Source organism: Podarcis liolepis (genome assembly GCF_965112155.1).
Source record: "Podarcis liolepis genome assembly, chromosome: 1".
NCBI lineage: Eukaryota > Metazoa > Chordata > Lepidosauria > Squamata > Lacertidae > Podarcis > Podarcis liolepis.
This window is the reverse complement of record NC_139554.1, coordinates 17,704,207-17,728,068: the sequence shown is the minus strand read 5'-3', so window position 1 is coordinate 17,728,068 and position 23,862 is coordinate 17,704,207. Positions and strand designations below refer to the sequence as shown.

General features: G+C 43.7%; 2 protein-coding genes across 5 annotated transcripts in view; one reads left to right on the top strand and one right to left on the bottom strand.

Annotated features, from left to right (window-relative positions):
• LOC310714064 (cholesterol 24-hydroxylase-like) overlaps nucleotides 1-3,949 on the bottom strand; it is a 168,034-nt gene extending 164,085 nt beyond the window's left edge. For all 4 annotated transcript variants that reach the window (XR_014529570.1, XM_083518902.1, XM_083518901.1 and 1 more), the window contains exon 1: nucleotides 3,741-3,949. Coding sequence is in view for 3 of the 4 variants with exons in the window: in XM_083518902.1 (XP_083375028.1) it covers nucleotides 3,741-3,877 (137 nt within the window). In the remaining variant the exon portion in view is untranslated. The remainder of the gene's footprint in view (nucleotides 1-3,740) is intronic.
• Nucleotides 3,950-4,355: 406 nt separating this feature from the next.
• LOC310714076 (cholesterol 24-hydroxylase-like) lies at nucleotides 4,356-22,021 on the top strand. Its single transcript, XM_083518970.1, has 15 exons — nucleotides 4,356-4,698; nucleotides 6,111-6,188; nucleotides 6,776-6,857; nucleotides 8,101-8,174; nucleotides 9,529-9,615; nucleotides 12,269-12,407; nucleotides 12,753-12,863; nucleotides 13,531-13,687; nucleotides 14,329-14,391; nucleotides 15,219-15,291; nucleotides 16,593-16,677; nucleotides 17,965-18,075; nucleotides 19,157-19,245; nucleotides 20,257-20,323; nucleotides 21,008-22,021. The coding sequence occupies exons 1-15, from the start codon at nucleotides 4,562-4,564 to the stop codon at nucleotides 21,155-21,157; spliced, it is 1,503 nt and encodes a 500-aa protein (XP_083375096.1). The 5' UTR covers nucleotides 4,356-4,561; the 3' UTR covers nucleotides 21,158-22,021.
• Nucleotides 22,022-23,862: the final 1,841 nt, after the last annotated feature.

The window sequence follows — 23,862 nt, the reverse complement described above, 5'->3', positions numbered from 1 at the left end:
GGAGCCGACGTTTGTCCGCAGACAGTTTTTCCGAGTCATGTGGCCAGCATGACTAAGTCACTTCTGGCGAAACCAGAGCAGTGCACAGAAACGCCGTTTACCTTCCCGCCGGAGCAGTACCTATTTATCTACTTGCACTTGGACGTACTTTCAAACTGCTAGGTTGGCGTGATTTGACATACAATACACAAATTCTATCACCAGCCAATGACTCCTCTCCAGATTTACACACAGTCTTGCTAATTTTATGGGTGGAATGAGAATAGTACATAGACTATGGCAGTTCCTCCCGCCCCCCCATTATCTTCCAGCTGAACAGGGCAAACTTGTGGATCCCGTCTTGCAGAAGAGGCATATGTCTGGAAAATTCCAGCGTGTTAAGAACCACTTACAACATCAAGACTCAGAAGAGTACCAAGCTGTTGGACTTGACTTTGATGGAGCTGCCTGTGGAAATCCCCACTCCCTTTCTCCCCCCTGGCCAGACCACACCTAGACCTTTCCTTCTCTCAAATACTGGGGTTACACAGAAATTGTTCTTGGGGCAGCAAATTATTCCAAAGGGAGGGCAAAACACCAAGAGATGAGTAGGAACAAATGAGAATGTTGGCCTTGCCTCCTATCTCAGGTTCCAAATATTTTTAAACTTTTTTTTTTAAAAAAAAAGGAAGTTGGGAATCGGGGAATTATGGTTCAACCCAGGGGCACCAAAGGAGGTGCCAAGGTTGGCAGTCCCTGATTTATCACATCATTCTATGTCCCTTTAAATGTGTTTGTGGGAGGAGGGTTATTGGTTTGCTTTTTATTTTTAATGTGCATTTCATGTTCTCGTTTTGTATTTTTATGTTGTGAATCTGTGATCTTCAGATGAAGGGCACTATACCAATTTAATAAATAATAACAGCAATAGTAGTAATCATAGAATCATAGAATCATAGAATCATAGAGTTGGAAAAGACCACAAGGGCCATCGAGTCCAACCCCCTGCCAAGCAGGAAACACCATCAGAGCACTCCTGACATATGGTTGTCAAGCCTCTGCTTAAAGACCTCCAAAGTAGGAGACTCCACCACACTCCTTGGCAGCAAATTCCACTGTCGAACAGCTCTTACTGTCAGGAAGTTCTTCCTAATGTTTAGGTGGAATCTTCTTTCTTGTAGTTTGGCTCCATTGCTCCGTGTCCGCTTCTCTGGAGCAGCAGAAAACAACCTTTCTCCCTCCTCTATGTGACATCCTTTTATATATTTGAACATGGCTATCATATCACCCCTTAACCTCCTCTTCTCCAGGCTAAACATGCCCAGCTCCCTTAGCCGTTCCTCATAAGGCATCGTTTCCAGGCCTTTGACCATTTTGGTTGCCCTCCTCTGGACACGTTCCAGTTTGTCAGTGTCCTTCTTGAACTGTGGTGCCCAGAACTGGACACAGTACTCCAGGTGTGGTCTGACCAGAGCAGAATACAGTGGCACTATTACTTCCCTTGATCTAGATGCTATACTCCTATTGATGCAGCCCAGAATTGCATTGGCTTTTTTAGCTGCCGCGTCACACTGTTGGCTCATGTCAAGTTTGTGGTCAACCAAGACTCCTAGATCCTTTTCACATGTACTGCTCTCAAGCCAGGTGTCACCCATCTTGTATTTGTGCCTCTCATTTTTTTTGCCCAAGTGCAATACTTTACATTTCTCCCTGTTAAAATTCATCTTGTTTGTTTTTGCCCAGTTCTCTAATCTGTCAAGGTCGTTTTGAAGTGTGATCCTGTCCTCTGGGGTGTTAGCCACCCCTCCCAGTTTGGTGTCATCTGCAAATTTGATCAGGATGCCCTTGAGTCCATCATCCAAGTCGTTGATAAAGATGTTGAATAAGACCGGGCCCAAGACAGAACCCTGTGGCACCCCACTAGTCACTCTTCTCCAGGATGAAGAGGAACCATTGATGAGCACCCTTTGGGTTCGGTCAGTCAGCCAGTTACAAATCCACTGAGTGGTAGCATAGTCAAGACCGCATTTTACCAGCTTCTTTACAAGAATATCATGGGGCACCTTGTCAAATGCCTTACTGAAATCAAGGTAGGCTATATCCACTGAGTTCCCTTCATCTACCAGGCTTGTAATTCTGTCAAAAAAACGAGATCAGGTTAGTCTGACATGACTTATTTTTCAGAAATCCATGCTGACTATTGGTGATCACAGCATTCCTTTCTAGGTGCTCACAGACTGTTTTCTTAATGATCTGCTCCAGAATTTTCCCTGGTATTGATGTCAGACTGACTGGGCGGTAATTATTTGGGTCCTCTCAATATCCCAAGGAGCTCAAGATGGTGCTGCACGTTTTCTCTCTTCTCCATTTTAACCTCGCGGCAACCCAGAGATGAAGGTTAGGCTGAGAGAGTGTGTGACTTGCCCAGTTCCACCTAGAGAGCTTCAGTCTAATACTCTAACCACTGCACCACACTGCCCACTGCCCAAGAAACAAAAGACAGTTGCCAGCTGTGGTGTCTATGCTCATTCTAACCCAGCTCTTGCTTCATATGTAAGGTTTAAACACTATCTTGAGTTCTCATTAATATCTAGAAGTGTGGGTCTAACTGCAAGGGGGGTGGAACTGCACACAAATTGCCTGGACTTCCACAAGCTGGGAAGGAATCAGAGGGGTGCAATTTTAGTTTTTCAGCATTCTGCAGGGTGTTTTGCTTTGGGGGTCTAGGACAGCCTTGGCCCCACCGGCTACCTGGTACATCAACACTGCATCGCAAGATTGCCATAAACTCCTCCCGGCTGCAGTGTGGTCCCCTCCACAGTAGACTGTACTTGTATGGGGGGGGGGAGATTTAAAACATTATTTAAAGCTCAACATTGTTCATGCAATAAGATCTGAATCTGAAACAGCAGGAGTCTCTTGGCACAGCTCTTGCTTCTATCCCAGAAGAGAAAGGTGGAATACTACCAGACTGCCACTAATTTCCGACACGATTCAAACACATACTAGCAAATGCAAGTTCCACAATTCAAGCTGATCTGCTGCTGCTACTTAAACAAACAAACAAACAAACCGGACGACTTTTTTTTAAATGTTCCTCGGAATTTATTTGCACAAAGTTTGCAAAAAGCTTGGACAACACCTGCTATTTATTGAGTATCCACTGCAAACTGATTGCGGGGAGGTTGTAGATGTTGCAAACAATCCGGTCCATTTCCCCCATGGCCTTCCTTATGGATGAAAAAAACGGGGGGGGTGTTGATTTGGGGAGAGGGTTCTTTGAGCAAGTAGAATACCAAACCGATTTCAACTGTGCGACATGAATTTGCTCCAGCCAAAAGCAAAGAAGCCAAAGGAAAATGAACTGGATAGCGCCTGACCAAGATGAGTTATAAACACGTTCCTTGGAAGGGGCGGTGGAGTGGGGGAGGTTGAACCTCCAAATCCTAAACCCGCCACTTACGAGGGAGTAAACCCCATTGAAGTTTGCTTACTTTTGAGCAAACATAGGCACGCGCGGGAAGTCCCCTTAAACATAGCAGGGGGCTTCCTTCTGCGTAAAAACGCACGGATTGTACAGGGAAGAAACTACCCTCGGAAGCTTACTACCCTCCAGATATTTGGGGCTAAAAGTCACATTAACCCCAGCCAGCATCGGGGGTGGGGGGTGGGATCGAGGCCGCTGACTGCTGCTCTGTAGTTTATCCTGCTTCCCGGGATAGAATCGGGAAAGGAAACTTGTCGACGCTCCCGCTTCTTACCTCGCCCTCGGGGCGCTGGGGATGTAATCGTATTTCATATGGATAGATTTTATGTAGCAGCAGTAGAGGCCAAACGCCAGGAGGGACACGGCCAGCAAGAGGCGCAGCAAGCCCCAGATCACCTCCAGCGCCTCCATGGCGGCCGAGAACTCAGCTTCGCCAGGAGCGAAGCCAACGTCCGCCTCTGTCAGGCAAGGAAAGGCCTTTAGACTGGGAGGAGCCAGCGCGCAAAAAGCCTTTCCCTTTAAAGATACAGCCCGCGCGCAATTGCTAACTCAGCTGGAGAGGCACATTCCCAAGCATCCATAACGGTTTCCCCTAGGAAAGAAAGAAAAACCCGGTCAGTTTTGCGCAAGTGGTCCTCACATCGGACTGAACTCGGACTGAGAGTCATCATCATTATCATCATAATTTATTATTTATACTCCGCCCATCTGGCTGGGTTTCCCCAGCTTCCAACAAAGTATTAAAATACAGTGGTCTGTTAAACATTGAAAGCTTCCCTAAACAGGGCTGCCTTCAGATGTCTTCTAAAAGTCTGGTAGTTGTTCTTCTCTTTGACATCTGGTGGGAGGGCGTTCCACAGGGCGGGTGCCAAGGTGGAAGGAAGGATGCTGCTGAATGGAGAATTCGGTCCTGCAACTCGATTAGGATTTCCGCTCGTGATTTAGGGCGGCCTCTTTACGCAAAGGACCCTCCTGCTCCAGCCTAGCGTGCGCCCTCCCACATCGAAAGGGCTCTTCTCCTTGCCAAAGCATAAGAGGAGCGAGGGCATCAGGCGGCGGTATTGAGGCGGCTGCTCTCGGAACTGCCCGGCTGCCATGGGGGCTCTAGCGGCGATCTGGGGGTTGCTGCATCCTCTGCTCGTGGCCCTCCTCGCTGTCTTTGTGTTTTATTGCTGCTACATCAAATCAGTCCACATGAAATACGACCACATCCCCGGCCCCCCCAGGGCGAGGTAAGTGACCGGCCGGAGGAGGTGCTCGGTGGGAGGAGGGCTGCTTAGAGAAGTTTCACAATTGGGGTCCGCGGGCAGGTGGTCTGCAGTTGTGTGGCTGCGTTAAAATGATCAAACTGGTTTCTACTTGTGCTTTTAGGGCTCCTTTTTATTTCTCGTGCAGCATCACAATTTCATTTCAAATTGCAATGCGATAAAATGAGCAGTAAAAAGAAGCAAGAAAAGTACAATTGAAAGTTGTACAACTTCCAGCAACAGTGCATTTAAATTGCTACAATGGGCATAAAATTAAAAAAAACAATAACCGATGAGTGTTTCCTAAGCAATTTCCAATTTTTATATGTTATTGGACATTGACTGTTGTCAGTCCCAACCAGCGTGGCAATGGTCAACAAGAGTGCCCTTATTTAGGGATCCTCAGGCAGGCAATTCCACTCTCCCCACCCCACGGTTTCCTCATTTGCCAACTGACACATCTGGCTACAGAACATGATGGATTTTCATTAGGCTAGTTGTGTGTGTATGTGTTGGAAGGGGTCTATTTAGGTTGACTTTCCCACCTCCAGGATTGTGGCCGCATCCGCACCATGCATTTAAAGCAGTGTTCCCTTCCCTAAAGAATCATGGGAACTAGTTTGTTAAGGATTCTGGGAATTGCAGCTGTGCGTTCCCAGAATTCTTTGGAGGAAGCCATATGCTTTGAACATGTGCTCAACACATGGTGTGGATCGTGACCCTAACGTTAGGGCCGGCCCTGTTTCCCTGTCTTCTGTCACTAGTGAAGCATAATGATTTACGGTGTGAACTACAAGCTGGGAAGTTCTGGCGCCATACACTCTCCTGGTGCCTTTGGGCCAGTCACTATTCTGTCAGGCTCAGCCCCATATTTGCAATAAAAGAATAAGAGTCCTGGCCTATCATACTGGTTTGTTGCAAGGATTACTGACACAGAACTTCTCCAGCCCATGCATGAATGACCCCAGCAATACACAGGAGGAAAAAAAAAAACCCCACCATTCCTCCTCCTCATGCTCTGTGTGCATGCAATTTTTTTAAAAAAATTGTTTTTATTGGAAATTTCAACATAACAATTTATCAAAAACATATCATCCTCATTCCCCCCCTCCCCTGTGTGCATGCATTTTGAGTCTCTGATAGTTTCTGGGGATACATGTTCTTTTGTGGGTGTTTTGATGGCCCCTGGGGATACATATCTTTACTGTGGCTTTCTCAGTGTGTATATAGCTTCCCTTGGGTCATTATGTTCCTTGTTATAAGACATGCATTGTATTGTGAAATTGGTTGTTGAGGTGGCATAGGAATTCCTCCTTACTTTGACCTTGGTATTCGACTCCTGTAAGGAGCACCGAAGGTTTTCATCAAGTCATGCTTGACTTTTCTTAATGTTGCAGCTTTTTCTTCGGTCACCTGCCACTCGTTTGGGGAATGATTAAAAAGCAGGAAGTTTATTTCGATCTCTTTAAGCAGTGGTAAGTTATTTTGCGTATTCAGACAGCTCGGAATGAGAGGCTGTGCACTGCATTTACTAGACCAACGTAGTTAAGACTGCTGGCTGATTTATTTTTCCAGTCCCTCTTTTTAGTTTCCAATTTCCTGTTTGCTTTTGGGGGTGCTTTTTACAGATGCACTAGAGTTGCTATTCAGGGTCCTCCCCTGAGCCTTTAGTTAAAAGCTAAACCTCTCATTAGTGCTTGCGGGTCTGCATCTTGGCTGTGCACAGATATGTAAACCATATAAGACACCATGTAGCACACAGTCTGACAACTCACACGCTCAGGGGTGGACCACAGACTGTTCAATTTTGCTGTCTGAGGTGAAAGGGGAAGGCATGAGCTGCCCACTGCCCAATGTCCACATGCCCTTGTTGCCCCAGCCAAAGCCTCTCTTACTGACGTTGCACAACTGAGGCTCCTGGGTTCTTGCAAGAAGCCCCTGTTGCACAATCTCGCTAGAACTTGTAAGCCGCAGCAGCTGTTTCTCCTTTCTCCTCTGGTGGTGATGGTAGCAGGAGCGCATCCCTGGGTTATTATTCAATGGTCACTTTTTGTCTTCCTAGGGCTGAGGAATATGGACCAGTCCTACGTTTAAATGCCTTTCACAAAGTTGCATTATTAGTATCAGCCCCTGAAGGAGTAAAGGTACGCTATGAAACATAATCTCTCCCAAGACTGAAAGCGAACGTAGTATAAAAAGAGAAAATGGAGCTCAATTTCACAACTGAAATGGCAGATGTGTAAATGAGCAGCTCAAATGCTATTTTTAAAGAACAGCACGAACATTTATGCATTCTTCCCTTTTAATTGTGTTTTCATTTTTTTAAGTAACATTTTTATCCAATTCAAAATTATTCTAGGGGTGGCTAGCTCTTTTGAGTTGAGTGGGGGGACATCAGCTAGTCAGAACTGTGTACAATTTCTGCTTTAAACTTGTAGAAAAATCTACAAGTACGTCTCCACAGCAGAGGAATAGGTATGTTTTGACTAAGTTCAGGGAAAGTGCTTCCAGTTTAGGCCCTCACTATCCTAAAAATAACTACAATATTGTGTATTTTAATGCAATGCAATCTTTGGCGATCACTCGTAGCTGAGTAAGATTGTCTTCCATAAACACGGTTTTAACAATGAGTCCGTAAGTGACTGTGGAGGCCAATTCTGGATCCACACGTCCTTCCACAGTAGGAACATTGGTTTCCGGGTGGGAGTTGATCACGGTGAGGGTTTGCCAAGCGTGCCTTCCTCTTAGCGCGTTTCTCCCTTGCATCCTGAGTTTGAGTGTCTTCAAAGCCCATGATACCTTTGGTAAAGGCTGTTCTCCAATTGGAGCGCTCGCAGGCAAGTGTTTCCCAATACAATACAAGCAAATCCCCTATTTCCGTGGGGGTTGTGTTCCAGGTCAAAGTGTGCATTGGCCGAGCACACAGAAGCCTATCCCATTCCGTCTCCATTCCTCCCTCTTCCAGGTCGAAAAGGACCCATGCATCAACGGTTGCATGTCAGTTGCCCATGCCTAAAATGGTTGCTACCTGTACAATACAATAATATTGCATGTAACCTAAATAGGAAGTGTATTCCTCTCTCTGAAATGGTAGTATCCGAGAAAAAAATGCCATGCTGGCTGGCGCTAATGGGAACTGGAGTCCAACAAGCTCTGGAGAGCCACAGCTTGGCCACTTTAAAGCTAATCTAGATGGGATTGCATCAACCCTGTCCCAAACTGAAGCTTAACCAGAGGCTAGCATTCTTGACACTAAACGTTAGTTTTTTTAAAATATCCCCTTGAAAATCTATAGCTCTTTTCCCTTTTTTTTTTGTCTGTGTGATAGTACTTTATATAACATTTAAGGTACGTACTGGAACATTGACTGAACAGATTTCATCTTAGGTGTACTTGACATCACCAGAATACCCAAAGGACCCCATGGTATACCGTGGTCTTCATGATATGTATGGTGTAAGGTAAGTAACATATGGGGTAAAGATAAAGGTAAAGGGACCCCTGACCATTAGGTCCAGTCGTGACAAACTCTGGGGTTGCGGCGCTCATCTCGCTTTATTGGCCAAGGGAACCGGTGTACAGCTTCCGGGTCATGTGGCCAGCATGACTAAGCCGCTTCTGGCGAACCAGAGCAGCGCACGGAAATGCTGTTTACCTTCCCGCCAGAGCAGTACTTATTTATCTACTTGCACTTTGACGTGCTTTTGAACTGCTAGGTTGGCAGGAGCAGGGACCGAGCAATGGGAGCTCACCCCGTCACGGGGATTCGAACCAGCAACCTTCTGATCAGCAAGTCCTAGGCTCTGTGGTTTAATCCACAGCGCCACCCGCGTCCCTTAACATATGGGGTAAAACAATCAAATAATCAGCCAAGGCTATCTGTTTTCAGAAAGTGAGTCAAAGCTACTAGCACGAGGTTAACATGAAACACTCTTGCTTAATTCAGATACTGTATCAGGCTGCAATAAAAATTACTAGGAATTGGGAAGGCAAGCCAGCATGAACCTGTGGCATGTTTATCATCCTCATACACACCTTGAATAGCTATCAGAACCAAGTTTTAAAAAAGACCCAGCAAAGGAAGAATGGCTACAAAAACTTATGGAATATGCAGAAATGGCAAAACTTACCGGAAGAATAAGAAATCAAGATAACAAACTTTTTATAAACGAATGGAAATGGTTTATTGAATATTTACAGATAAATTGCAAACAAATAAAGACTTCGGCAGGATTATTGCAATAACATGCAGTTTCATAAGAGTATGTATTTAAAGAAGATGAATAAATGAGCAAATTCAGTTACAGTGGTACCTCGGGTTACATACGCTTCAGGTTACAGACGCTTCAGGTTACAGACTCCGCTAACCCAGATATAGTACCTCGGGTTAAGAACTTTGCCCCAGGATGAGAACAGAAATCGTGCCGTCACGGCGCAGCGGCAGCAGGAGACCCCATTAGCTAAAGTGGTGCTTCAGGTTAAGAACAGTTTCAGGTTAAGAACGGACCTCCAGAATGAATTAAGTACTTAACCCGAGGTACCACTGTAATTTGGATATGCAGCAGATATCAAAAATTCAAGGAACCGCAGAAAGAGGGGGAAGGAAGTCAAGTTTTGAAATGTCGAAATGACTGTATCAGTGAAATGTATAAAAAAATTGTTTAAAAAAAGAACCAAGTTAAACAAACAAACAAACAAACAACCGCATGGCCTTTAGAAGCAAACTAGAGCATTCCCAGAGGGGGAGAGGAATAGAACCATGACCTCTGAACCAGGCATAAAATAATGCTATCTTTCTGTTGCTGCCTTTTTCAGATTTCTAGGGCAGGGCTTGTCGGCTGTTCTTGACTACAACCATTGGCACAACCAGAGGAGAATCATGGACCCGGCCTTCAAGCCAACGTGAGACAAAAACAATTGTTTGAAATAGGCTGCCTGTTTCTCTTCAGGAGATTCCGTTGGCCTCAGTCTGTCTTGCTAAACGTACAGCCCATTCTGAACGGGTTTACTGTGAGAAGCAAATCTTCCCTTCGGTTCAGTGTTCCTTTGTTCCTTGTGACAATGTCCAGAGACTTTTTTTGTTACATCCTTGTAATTATGCTGGTTGGGATCCAAACCCAGCGCAGGGTGGGCCAGTTCTGAGGGGGGAAAGCAGCAGCTGGTCACGGTGGCACTCCAAAAACTGTGTTTGCTGACTTGTGTAAAATAAGGGTAGAATGTACTATGTGGATCAGGATTAATTTCATTCTGAAGTTGGTGTAACTGAAAGCCCGAGGGCTATCTATCGCAAATGGCTGAAAGCCCAAGGGCTATCTATCGCAAGTGACTGTCAGAGGAAAAAACAGCCCCAATGCATGTTTTCCAGAGATAAATCATTTCAGTTGATGCTGTGTCATGCAAATGTGCAAGAGTTATAGCAGAGTTTTATGAAAGAGCAGCCTCTTAGCCATAGCTGTCGACTTTTCCCTTTTCTTTTCCCTTTTCTTGCAAGGAATCCTATTTGGAATAAGGGAATTTCCCTTAAAAAACGTTGACAGCTATGCTCTTGACAGGGTGGTTCCCTGGAACATTCTCCCCTCATAAGCTTCATTTATTTCATTCCATTTATGAATTGCATCCAAAGAAATATTTCAAAGCAAATTAACCATAAAAGCAATTACAACAATTTGATGTATAAAAGCAGTTAAAACAACTTCAAATCTGCACTGAGAGGGAAAAAATATCACATTAAAATGCCCTTTTAGCCAATATGGGTGGCACATGTCTAATCCGTAACGGAATGGAGTTCCAAAATGTACACTGTAATAAAGTACCCTCTGTGTCCATACCTCTATGTGTTGGTAGTGCTGTCGTAATTCTTCTGAAAGTGCTGAGGGCCTTCTAAACTCTTTAGACGTTATGGATTGCAGCCTTTGTGTCTCTGCTTGATTGTCTCTCTGTTTGTTTCCATGTATGAAGCTTGAACCCGGAAGGCTTGTCTCAGGACCCACTGTACAGTCCCTGTCTGAAACGCTTCTTAAAATTAAGTGACCGTAATTCCCTATAATGTCAAACACAGGTAGACTCATACCTGGAAGCAAGAGGGCCAACCGAAACAAAGGTAGCACATTCTGCATGTACGTGAGACTCCCTTGATAATTCAGGAATATATTACTTTGTTAACTGAGAAACAAATAAAACCAAGAAATGGCTTATTAAGTACCAGTGAGTTGCTAGGAACAATTAAATGCATTTCCTGTGTTGCATTTCCTGCATTGCAGGGGGTTGACTAGATGACTCCAACTCTACAATTCCATAATTCTATGAAATGTATTGAGCGCTGATTGGTGAAAAAGGAGGAGGAAATTGAGTTGCCTGAGTTTATTATGACTGGAGGGAGATATTAGAGGGTTTCTTTCCCCCTGCTATATTGGGAAGTTTCAGGCAAGAGGAAAGAATTAGGATACAATTTTGCTTTCTGGCTCACCAGACCTTCTCTCCTTTCCCTGCCCCTAAATCTCTCAAGTGCTCACATTTACTAGTCTCAGTGTCAGGATCGTTAGCAATTAATTGCACAGTGTAGGATGGTTTCAGGAAGATGGAGGAGTGTCATTTTTTCCCCTTCCCACCCCCCTTGTGAAAAACTCTATGAGCTACGAATCAATGGCAGGGAAAAGGCTCAGGAATGTGTGTTTCCATCAGGGCCAGATTTGGGTTTGATGAGGCCCTCAGCTACTGGAGGGCCCTTTATATGTCCAGCTGTTCTTTGTCAACAACAAATTGTCGCTGTTTTTTTTTGTGTGTTGAATATATGCTATGTGGTAATTTATGGACCTAATAGGTATCCAAAGCCATTTGCAAATAACAAAATAGAAACCTACACAACACAAAACACTGTTGCTGTATGTAGGTTTTATTTTATTTGTTTTTTATCTTATATTTTGGAAATGTACATCCAGTTTTTTTCCTTTAAATTTTTTTGGGGCCCCCAAGAGAGTGGGGTCCTAAGCTATAGCTTGTTTAGCTTATACGTAAATTGGGCACTGCTCTCGATATATATATTTTCCTGCTCTGGAGGGTAAGACCCTAACCAATGGCTTTAAGTTACAAGAAAGGCGATTCCAACTAAACATCAGGAAGAGCTTTCTAACATTAAGACCTGCTAAGCAGTGGAACAGACTCTCACGAGAGGTGGTGGACTCTCCTTCCTTAGGGGTTTTTAAGCAGAGGTTGGATGGCCATCTCTCATGGATGCTTTAGCTGAGATTCCTGCCTTGCAGGTGGTCGGACTAGATGGTCCTTTGGCCCTCTTCTATGGGTTCTTTGGGTGGATGGGAGGGCTAAGGGATATCCTCCTTCTCATTGCCTTCACCAGATCTGTTTTGTACAGAATGCACAGTGTGTTAACATGTGTGTGCTTGTACTCCTGAGTGTCATACGTGTGTGTGTGTAGGAAGGTATGTGGATGTGCATACTTGGGGGAAACATGTGCCTGCATTTTCTTCACAATGGATGGCTCCAGCTTGCGATTATATGTTTGTTTCATTGACATTTGTATCACTTTTTGATTGTCCAGTTACTTGATGGGGATGATGGGAACTTTTAATGATGTAGCAGAAGAGCTTATGGAGGTGTTGGAGAAAAAAGGCACTGGAGCAAATGGAGTGGATGTGATGAGCCTGCTGAGACGCGTGACGTTGGACATCATTGCAAAGGTACTCGCCGGATGAATTTCTCATTTCCATTAAGGAGCAGGGGAAGCCTCTTAACACAGATGCCAACACACTGGGACACAGCCAAACACAAAATGCAAAGAGTAAGTTTAATAAAGGAATGCAAGAGGAAAGGGCTGAGAATCCTTCGGATATCCTGGCCCCAGATTGTTTAGGTTATTAATGATCAAAACCTGAACTTTGGAGGCCCTCCTCTTAGCAAATGGAACCACCTGTCTCTTCTGCAAAATCAGGGTAACGGCCTCAGTTGGCATGAAAGAGAACTGACAGCTCTAAGTAACACTCAGAACTTTGACAAATCTTCTGTTTTTTCTTAATGTTCATCAGGTGGCTTTTGGCCTAGAATTGAAGACCTTGCATGATGACCAGACTCCTTTCCCTCGTGCTATACTTATGGTTACAAAAGGACTGAGCACTTCCCGCATTCCCTTTTTTGAGGTCAGTGCAGGCTTTTCTCAAACACTCTCCCTGTCCGATGCTGAGGTTATTGCCTCCCAAGCTAATTCAGAATGGGGGGGGGGAGGGGTAATGTGAAATTCTGAGATTGGACTTCTTTTGCAGGAGTGGTTGTAAGTTCCAGGAGTCTCAAAATGGGGACCGTGACATTGGGACCCTAGCATCTTGGGCGATATCACTATGAAACCTTCCTTTTGCTTCTTAACTTTTCATTTCACTTTTAATTTGTAAACTCCCTTTCTATATTGCTATACACAAGGCAGTTTACAAGCTGAAAAGGCATCAAAACATTCAACAGAGATCACACACCTTCTAACAAGCTGATCCAATACAAAGAAGTCATAATAAAAACATAACTTTGAAAATAAGCAACTTATATCAAAGTAATATTCAATAATAGTAAACAACCAAACTGAACACCAGCAAATAATAATTAACCAGAAATTCAATCTTAACACTTACAATAAATCATTACTGAACTATCATCAAGAAAAATAGCAGCAAGGCACCATGCATAAAATGCCAAAATACATACAAAACCATGTAATTTATTTTTCTATTAATGTAAATAAAATCCCCGAACTCTTCCTGTGCTGTGTTTACGTTTTATGTTGGCATTCTCATATAACAATGCCTATTATTTGTGCAGTATTTGCCATGGAACAGGAAAGTAGTTAAAGAGATTCAGGAAAGCGTAAGGTTGCTGCGAAATACTGGGAAGGAGTGCATTGACCAGAGGCAGAAGGCCATGAAGAATGGAGAAGAGATCCCATTGGATATTCTCACTCAGATACTGAAAATGCAAGGTAATATACTCTTAAGCAGTTCCAATTATGAAATGCTCTGGGGTTGCTTTGCTGTAGCCCCTAGGGTATTGGGATCCAGATGTTGTTGCTGTTTGTTGTTGTAGCCATTTAGTCGTGTCCGACTCTTCGTGACCCCATGGACCAGAGCACGCCAGGCACTCCTGTCTTCCACTGCCTCCTGCAGTTTGGTCAAACTCATGCTGGTAGTTTTGAGAACACTGTCCAACTATCTCGCCCTCTGTCATCCCCTTCTCCTTGTGCCCTCCATTATTCCCAACATCAGGGTCTTTTCCAGAGAGTCTTCTCTTCTCATGGGGTGGCCAAAGTATTGGAGTCTCAGCTTCAGGATCTGTCCTTCCAGTGAGCACTCAAGGCTGATTTCCTTAAGAATGGATAGGTTTGATCTTCAATATACTGGTTCTTAATAAGCAGGACTATTTATTGCATAATTCTGGTATTTCTGATGAGCTGTGGGTGGGTTGTTGGGTTTTTTTTGGTGTGTTTCTTTTTTTTGTTCCTGTGATGTTTGCTTGACTATTGAGGTCACATTTCCCCATCTACATAATATCTATATTGTATTTTTGGAATGTCTTGGAATTTGCCCACCTTCAAAGAGGTGTCTCAACCTTGTGTCTCGACAGATCAGGAAGGGAACTATGACGAAGAAAATTTGCTGGACAATTTTGTCAACTTCTTCTTTGCAGGTTGGCAGATGTTTTGCTTTCTGAAATTAAATATACAATCACCCCCCCCCCAATGGACCGAGGAAGTTCTGCAGGCAGAAATGGGCTTTTTACATGTCCAACCAATGTATATGCCGATTAGTTGCCTTTTCACCTGCAGTGTGGGCCCTGTATTTGTGGGCTGCTTTTTCAGACAGATCACACTCAAAGCAGTTCATAAAACATTCACTTGGGCCCAGTTGAACTAGCTGGATTATATTGAGCAGCTAGTTTCCCTAGATGGGGAACCTTCGGTCTACAAGGTTGACACACCAAGTGGTCTAATTTGGCCTGTGCAGCCATTTTGCCCAGACAGCGCCCATCTCTCCATGAGTTGTCCTAACTGGTGACATAACCTGATGGTTGGGAGGACAGAGTTGTTATATCCTGCCTTGGCTGTGCACCTTGTTCCTAGCAAGGAACAGGATCATGCAGGCAAGGCAGCAGGGTTTAATCCCTGCTCATCAGCTGATGAGCAGGAATCAAAACTCTTTGCATTTATTTGCTAAGTGAACGTGTGCGCCCATGGTGGGATGGGTGGTGGCCACAGCTGGAGAGCCAACCCCACCATCAATGCTGCCGCCTGCCTTATTGCTTAAATGAGAAGCAGAGTTGCTTCAAAGAGTGCACTAAGCTCTTAACAAAAGAGTAGCATTTTATTCCAACTACAACATAGCCAGAACATATCTGACTTGAGAGGTAAATAGCGAGGAACACTTCCACACCAAACTACTCAAGTTTCTGAAATTGTGATGTTTGGTTTTATTCCTATCTCCCTGCCCTACCCAATTAGATTCTCTATCCTGCAGGTCATGAAACCACTGCTAATCTGTTGTCATTCACCATAATGGAGTTGGGGCGGCACCCTGAGATTGTTGCAAAGTAGGTAAACAGCCTTGTCTGCTTCGTCTCCTTTTCATTGTTTCCTTAACTTGTCTGTGATTATAGTTTCAGCAGATTGCAATGTCTTGTTTTTATTTTTTTAAAGGTTTCTGACTTGTGGGGCTGTGGAGAGGAGAATAGTTCACACCATGTTGTTGTTGTTGTTGTTGTTGTTGTTGTTGTTGTTGTTGTTGTTGTTGTTGTTGTTTTGTACATAGGAACAGTCCTGGCCATGTTTAAATACTTGTCCATATGGACACCTGGGATGTATGAACCAGGTCATGGTTATCGTCATCTGCAATTAATCACAGCCTGTACAGGCTTGAGAATGGCTATTGACTTTGCATCTGGGATTGCTTGGTTTTATCCATGCTAACTTTTATCCATATGAGCAAGTACAGTGGTACTTGGGTTACAGACGCTTCAGGTTACAGACTCCGCTAACCCAGAAATAATACCTTGGGTTAAGAACTTTGCTTCAGGATGAGAACAGAAATTGTGCGGCGGCAGCTGGAGGCCCCATTAGCTAAAGTGGTACCTCAGGTTAAGAACAGTTTCAGGTTAAGAATGGACCTCCAGAATGAATTAAGTCCTTATCCTGAGGGTACCACTGTACCAAAAGATGGTCAGGACCATTTGTACAAAAATGACCCCTAAGACCTTGCATACTCAGAACAGTACAATCATCATCCCCAGCCACTCTGGGCTGCTTCCAGCAAAATATAAAAAAATAATAAGATGTCAAACATTAAAAACATCCCGATGCAGGGCTCCCTTCAGATGTCTTCTAAAAGTTGTGTAGTTCTTTATCTTTTAAAGCACAGTTACCATTTGCCCATCTGATTCACGTGATTGTATGAATGTTTATTCCCTCCAGATTGCTATTTTTCTTGTAAGAAAGGAACAGCTGCCGATAATATCAGTTGCAAGAAAATATGAGCAGTCTCTTTTAAAAGATGTAGCCAATATTATGCAGTGGTCCAGTTCATTTTTAGACTATCTGTCTGTCTGTCTATCTGACAACCATTCTTTCCCCAGTTAAACTCTTGCAAGCGGGGAGTGAAACGTATGTTTTTACTGAATCTGCTAAGTGCTCTTCCAAAATGACTATACCATTCTACAAATGTAAGCCGTGCCTTCACCTTAAGTGTAATCCCTTGGACCTCAGTCCATCAGTCTATTCATAGTGGAACCATTGACCATTTAAATCCTGATCTTTTCAAATACAGAAATCTTAACTTTTAGCAGAAATGATCAGTGGTCATTATTCGACTAAAGCTTCACCTGTTTTTCCTTCTTAGGCTTCAGGAGGAAGTAGATAAGGTCATTGGTATGAACAGAGACGTTGTCTATGAAGATCTTGGGAATCTCAAATACTTATCACAGGTACACGTGAATAACAAAGCCACAGATAACCTAGAGCTCTTCCGCATAGTCCTTGCTGTGCCTTAGGGCAGCTGGAAAGAATAACACGTTGGTTTCCAAATGAAACTTAAAGCCTAGTTCTTGGTATCTTTCTAAGCAAAAGATGTCTCAGATATGATAAGGAAGATGTTCTAGGATTCTTGCAGAGAAATCTTATAAGAACTTGTAACTGTTGTGTTAAATCTGAGCAGCAATGTTAACACAATGTGATACGTCTCATTAGCCAAAATTTTCAACGTGGCTATGTGGGGCTTCCCTTGAGGCTAGCCTGGGAACTGGCGCAGAATTGGGCAGTTAGGTTGCTGAATGGAGTGGCCTGTCCCAAGCATGTTACACATTTGTTCAAGGAGGTACACTGGTTGCCAATTTGCTACCAAGCCACATTTAAGGTGTGACTGAGATGTAAAGTTGAGATGCATATATTGTTCCACACCACTCCTAGCTCGGTTATCAGTGTGAGATTACAAGGGTAGCAGGCGCTCTTTGACCCAGTGTCTATGTTTCCTTTTGAACAATGAGGCACAGCAGAAACTGTGGCGTCATTATGATATATGGTTTATTTGCACAAATATAGAACCTGAGTCTACCATGGAGGGATTTCCAGCATTACATTCCAAGAGATTCTGGCTTCTGCCATAGCCACAACATTGGATTCAAAATGGACACCAGCATGCTGATTTGACTCTCTCACCAGCACACCACTTATGACCTCTGCTCCTTTACTCCTTACTGCCATTCTAAACTCTAACTTCCCCTAAAATACTGGCATTGTCTTTTAAACTAAACCCTCTGTTGAGGGAGGGACCAAACCCACACACCTGGAAATGAGATTTGCCCTTCATCCTTTGTGTCACCTAAGTGGCCCATCCCCAGGCTAACACTCAAAAGGAAATTACCTGCTTTTACGCTTGACTTAATTACCGTAAATGATTAACAAGGTCTAGCACATGGTTTAAATCAGTTTCCCATCATCCCTCACTAGCAGAACCAGTGGTTAGGGGTGATGGAAACTGTAGTCCAAAAACAGCTGGAGACCCAAGTTTGGCAAACCCTGGTAAATACACACTGGGTCTGGCCACCAGATAGACAATTAAGAAAAATTGTTCCATAGTAGTCATCAGGTAATCCGTGTTAATTTTTGAATTTTTATTATTTTAAGTTTTGTAAACTACTTCCAAACAAGACAAAACAAAATGGCGGTCAACAAGTATGTCTTATAAATATATAAATCAATTTTCAACTTCTCAGGTTCTCAAAGAAGTCTTGCGGTTGTATCCACCGGCTGCAGCCACTCTGCGCTTGTCGGGAAAGGAAAACGTCATTGAAGGAATCAGAATTCCAGAAAACACCTCCCTGATTGTGAGTCTGTTGAATGGATATGGCCATGAATGGTTATCTCGAATGCAATGGACTTCAATACCAAACCTGTCTAATGGCATCACTGATACCTTCTGTGTATTAAAAGAACAACGCTGGTTGTTCCATTTTATTCTTAGGATATGTCATATCTTGGTGGAAAGGTGATGGACAGGCAGTAACTGTTTTGGTAGTACAGTGGTGCCTCGCAAGACGAAAATAATCCGTTCCGCGAGTCTCTTCGTCTAGCGGTTTTTTCGTCTTGCGAAGCAACCCTATTAGCGGATTAGCGGATCAGCGCTATTAGTGGTTTAGCGGATTAGCGGCTATTAAAGGCTTAGCGGCTAAAAGGCTATTAGCGGCTTAGCGGCTTAGAAAAGGGGGGGAGCGAAAAAAATCGCAAGACTCGCAAGATGTTTTCGTCTTGCGAAGCAAGCCCATAGGGAAATTTGTCTTGCGAAGCGCATCAAAAAACGGAAAACCCTTTCGTCTAGCGGGTTTTTCGTCTTGTGAGGCATTCGTCTTGCGGGGCACCACTGTATTGCACTTGTTGGGTGTTAACTGTAGTCACTGTGGTCTGCTAGAAAGCTTCACCTGCAAGTTAGAGCATGGGGCTCTTAATCTCATAATCATAGGTTTTAACCCCACCTTGGGCAAAAGATTCCTGCGTCACAGTGGGTTTGGACTGGATGACCCTCATTGTCTCTCCCAACTCTATAATACCATGACGTTTCAAAGATCTCAGAAACCTGTTCCACAGTAACTCAGAGCAGGCCTTTCCCTGTGGCTACCCTTGTTTTGTGGAATAGCGTTCCTGTCGTGATACAACGAACACCCACTACCTGCACTTTCGAGAAACAATTGATGACATTTTTGCTCTGGCAGGCTTTCCCAGCTGCATGAATGGGTCTTTGCCAGGATTCAACAAAGAGAAAACACATCCAGCAAATGCCATGGATGTGATTTGAGCAGTATGAGCTTGCGTAAAAGATGAATGCCTGGGGAAATATGTCAGGATGTAATGAAAACATTACAATCAGCTATGCATTTGCCTCTTTTTGAAGTGTGCCTCTTCTCTTTGCAGTTCTGCACCTATGTCATGGGACGTCTGGAAAATTTTTTCCATGATCCACTTGTCTTTGACCCTGACCGTTTTAAGAGTGACCAGCCAAGGTGAATGTGCTATATTGTTTATTTTTACCATGGTGTGTTTACTACTAAGAAACCCAGATTTAAAGCAATGGTTTGTTGTTGGCTTACAAATCTTAATTTGTTTTAACTGCTGCTTTGCATTAAGTGTGAACCCACCTCACATACTTACCGAGCTACAAAGGCGCAAGGCAAGAGCAGCTGGAAGACTAACCAAACGAAGGTTTGTTTGTCTGCAGAACAACTCATGATCAACTCATGATTTGTTAAACAAACCATGGCTTAGTATTATGTGAGAGCTAGGCTAGCAGCAGCCATCCCAGTCTTTGAGATCTGGAAGGAGGGCTTACTGATCACTGTACAGGTCATTGAAAGAAGCCTTACGTCATGAACATTTCTGAAATTTCCTACCAGGCCTCCTAAAACCCTAAGAATTAGCTTTTTTTGGAGATTTTTTTGTTTACTTTAATGTTATCTGCATTGCAAATTGCCCTGTGGGTTTGGCAAAGAGCTATCTATTAATATATTCAATAAATGATCATGCATATCATTGTAAATACTGGGAGCCTGGTGAATGTTGGCATTTACTGGTAATTCTTAGGATTTTAGGAGGCCTGGTAGAAAATGTCAGAAATGTTCATGACCTAAGGCTTCTTTCAATGTCCTGTACTTGTATGGCATGTGTGCATTTACTGACAGTGCCTCATTGGCTTTAATATTTAGATTTAAATGTCAGATGTTTCTGACATCTCCATGAGTTTCACAATATCTTAAGAGATACCAGTTAGTGCAACTCTTATTAAAGTTGCAAAGTGAGCAGATATAAAAAGTTGAGGCTTCTCTGAAGTCTTCAACAGCACCTAGATCTGGAGAAATTAGCACAAGGAACACTTTATAGCATACAAATAAGTATTTTTCCGTCCTAATCTCTGCAGTCCAAGCTGCTATTAAAGACGCAGGAATCCCAACACCTACGCAGGACATGTCAACAAAACCACTTTAAGCCACTTTCTTTTATTATTATTATTATTTTAGGCATTACTATTGCTATTTCCCATTTTCCTTGGGTCCTCGTTCCTGTATCGGACAGAAGTTTGCAATGGTAAGCAAGACAATTACTCTTAAAGGGGCATTTAAGGCATTTGATGCAATCTGTCCAGTGTCTGCAGCATATGGGGGGCTGTGTTAAATTTATAACAGAAATGGTAGGGTATGGTATAACAAGGGTTTATAGCAGCAGATTTTCCAACTGCACAGAGTCCAAGACATCCCACACCAGGGACGGATCTATATTCATGGTTTTTAACGTTAAGGAAGGGGTATGGAATAATAATAACAATAATTTGTTATTTATACCCCACCCATCTGGCTGGGTTTCCCCAGCCACTCTGTGCAGCTTCCAACAAAATATTAAAATACAATAGTCTATTAAACATTAAAAGCTTCCCTAAACAGGGCTGCCTTTAGACCACAGCACCACCCACATCCCTTTAACGTTCATAATGTGTTATTTAAATGTGACAGCAGAGGGTGATGCAGAGAACCAGCAGCAGGGAGACAGCGTTTTGACGGGTGGGCGAGTGGGGACAAACAAGGTAAAAAATGCTTTAATGAACAAATATGCCCTGTGACGTTTCAGAACCAATGAGAGCCATTTTGTGCTGACACCACCCACCACACTATCAATATACTAGCTGGAGTATGTGCCCTTTGTCTACAGCTGGCACTCTTATGTCCTCTTTGTCCATATGCTTAGTACCCACTCACTGGTTTGTTTTTGTAACAGATGGAGGCCAAAGTAGTCATGGCCAAATTGCTGCAGAGGTTTGAATTCCAGCTGATTCAGCCACAGAGCTTCAGGGTGCGGGATGCTGGCACCCTGAGGCCTTACGATGGTATAGACTGCAGACTGAAACTCCGCCATCAGTATGACTGAATGTGCTACATCGTGAAATGCGTTTCAGAATTTCTGTGGGGCCGCATTGAAAGTGTGTTTGTGTGTGTGAAATTACTTTTAATCTCGATATATACCGATAGAAAAAGAAAAAATAATAAAAGAGTTCTGAAATCTATAGGCTTTATTTCAAAGACCCAGTCAAAGACCCAGTCTGGCACCCACAAACCCATGTGCATTTGCATGCACACAGGCTGGGAGCCTCAGTGCCAGGGGTCAGCAAACCTTTTCAGCAGGGGGCCGGTCCACTGTCCCTCAGACCTTGTGGGGGGCGGACTATTTATTTGGGGGGGGGCGGAATGAACAAATTCTTATGCCCCACAAATAACCCAGAGATGCATTTTAAATAAAAGGACATATTCTACTCATGTAAAAACATGTTGATTCCCGGACTGTCCGCGGACCGGATTTAGAAGGCGATTGGGCCGGATCCGGCCCCCAGGCCTTAGTTTGCCTACCCATGCTCAATGCCATGCCTCTGGAGGCTTCACCCAATGCAAAAAAACCTGGCCTGCCCCCCCAATAGCTATGACACTGACCCCCCCCCCTTTTGACATATATGAAGCAGCCACCATCACTTGTTTCAGATGTCTTGTAAAGATTTAGCTTTTTGCCCACGCTTTCCTTTACCCATAAAAGTGGACTCTGTCTATGTGGTTTTTTGTTTTGTCTTGTTTTTATTTGCTCTTACTGGTTTTTATATATTGCTATTTTATTGGGGTTTAGGTAGTATTTTTGTTTGCTTGTTTGTTTGTTTGTTTTTTAATACTGTATACTGTATCATGTAGAGATTTTTAAAATGTTATGCAGTTACTTTTAATTAAATGAAAAATGAAAAAATGAAAACAATGGATAACGGTATGGTATTGGGTACTCTTTAAAAAGCAGTGAATGAAACGCAAAAGAAAGAAAAGTCAACTGTGGAAACACCCAGATCTATAATATTGGGCTGCAGCCAACGTTCTCTGTCCGCTAGTACAAAGGGGCATTTGCAGTGCTGTGGAGGGCAGGGGGGGTACTGGGAGAAATCAAGGAGTGCATATGTCAGTGTTCTCCCTTCTCACTGTACTCAAACGTCTCCCTCTTCCATTCCTCAGCTGCCTTAGGTGAGAGAGATAAAAGATGTGGAGCCCTCAAATATTTCATGGTAACTTCACGCCATGCATTTCACTTCTGGTGCCTTGTGTTGTCCTCAGCATGAAGTTCCCCGACTCAACATAGTAATTTAGAACAAATATTTCAAATGATAAGTGAATACCCGTATTGGTACAACTTCCATCAATGGAACCTTCTTTAACTGAACAAGCTAAGTGACAGGTTCTTTCTTAGGATTCTATTCATCTTTGTTTGTTGTAGACATCCATCGGTCTCAAGATGTCACTGAAGTGACTTCCCTGGGGTGCAAGCCTCGGCAGTTTGTGTGGAGTTCCTGGGCTGCTCAGATGACCTTCCTCTTGGCCTCACTGATGTGATCCAAAGGGAAGCAGAGCAATACGCTTGGCACCAGCTTGGCTGCAGGAGTTGCCAGGAAGGAGGTGTACAAGGTGCCACCCAACTGTCTTAAAGACTCCACTCTGGATTTGTGTTGGGTTTACTCATTGACCTTCTCCTCTCCCAAAGATATCCTGCAACACAGGAGAGGTTTGAGACCACAGTTTTCCTTCTCCTAGATGGGCTACCTTCCCAGGTTGCCAAGCCCCATCTGCCCCTCATTTCCCTCTACAGCATGTGCAGAAACCACCTCCTTAACTGTTAGACCCACTGTTGGTCTCATCCTCTCAATCTGCCTCTCTTCACATGCAGGGGAAGTCCCTAACTCACCAAGGGTTTAAGGCCTATTGGCTACCCTCACCTGGTTTAGCTGTCCAGTTGAAGCTGTTCCAGGGTGTGGTTGCTGTTGCATGCTGACAGCTTCTAGAAGCCACAGGTGAGAGCCAAGTGCAAGGTGGAGACCAAAGGTGGACAAACTACCTCAGAAGGAGCACGATGTGTTCCCCATCAGAGGTACTGTCCCTCCCTTAACACGCCATGCAAAATACTCCAATATGTATTATGGCTTTTTAAACCATGCCAGAGATGAAAAGAACAAGGTTGAAATCAATAGGTCCAAGCTATTTATTAACTGCCCTGTGTATAGAAATTTAGAAAGGTGGTATACAAATTAAATGAAATGAAGGTCAGGAATGTGGTCCTCTTGCTGTTGGACTCCAACTCCCATATGCCCCAACCACTATGGCCAATGGTCACATATAATAGGAACTGCAATCTAACAACATCTAGAGATCCACTGACTCTCCATCTCTCCTGTATCCAATAATCAAGGCAGAAGTAAATCATACTTTATTCTGGAATCTGCAGTGAGTGCCCGGCGCTGCTCAGGAATTCGTAGAAACCAAAACGTATTTTGATTTTAAAATGGATAGTATAAATTGTGAGTTTGGGCCCTTCAGGCCCCAAATCAGGCAAAGTCACACCAAGGCCACGTTTCTGCCTGCCATCTTGATTCAAAATGGCACCCGGTGTCCAGGTATCTGCAAAGACTGCTGCTCCCACCTTGGGAATCCTTGTGCCACATTTGACAGCAGTATCTCAAGCGGAGGCTGAACTCGTAGAGAACAGACAGACAGACCACTTTCCATAATAAATAGTAGATAAAAGTAACAACCATAGTAATACTGAACAAGTAC

Coding starts and splice junctions, on each gene's coding strand:
- LOC310714076 (XM_083518970.1), top strand. CDS start 4,562: ATGGGGGCTCTAGCGGCGATCTGGGGGTTGCTGCATCCTCTGCTCGTG. Junction 14,392..15,218: donor TGTCAACTTCTTCTTTGCAG/GTTGGCAGATGT, acceptor TCTATCCTGCAG/GTCATGAAACCACTGCTAAT. Junction 15,292..16,592: donor CACCCTGAGATTGTTGCAAA/GTAGGTAAACAG, acceptor TTTCCTTCTTAG/GCTTCAGGAGGAAGTAGATA.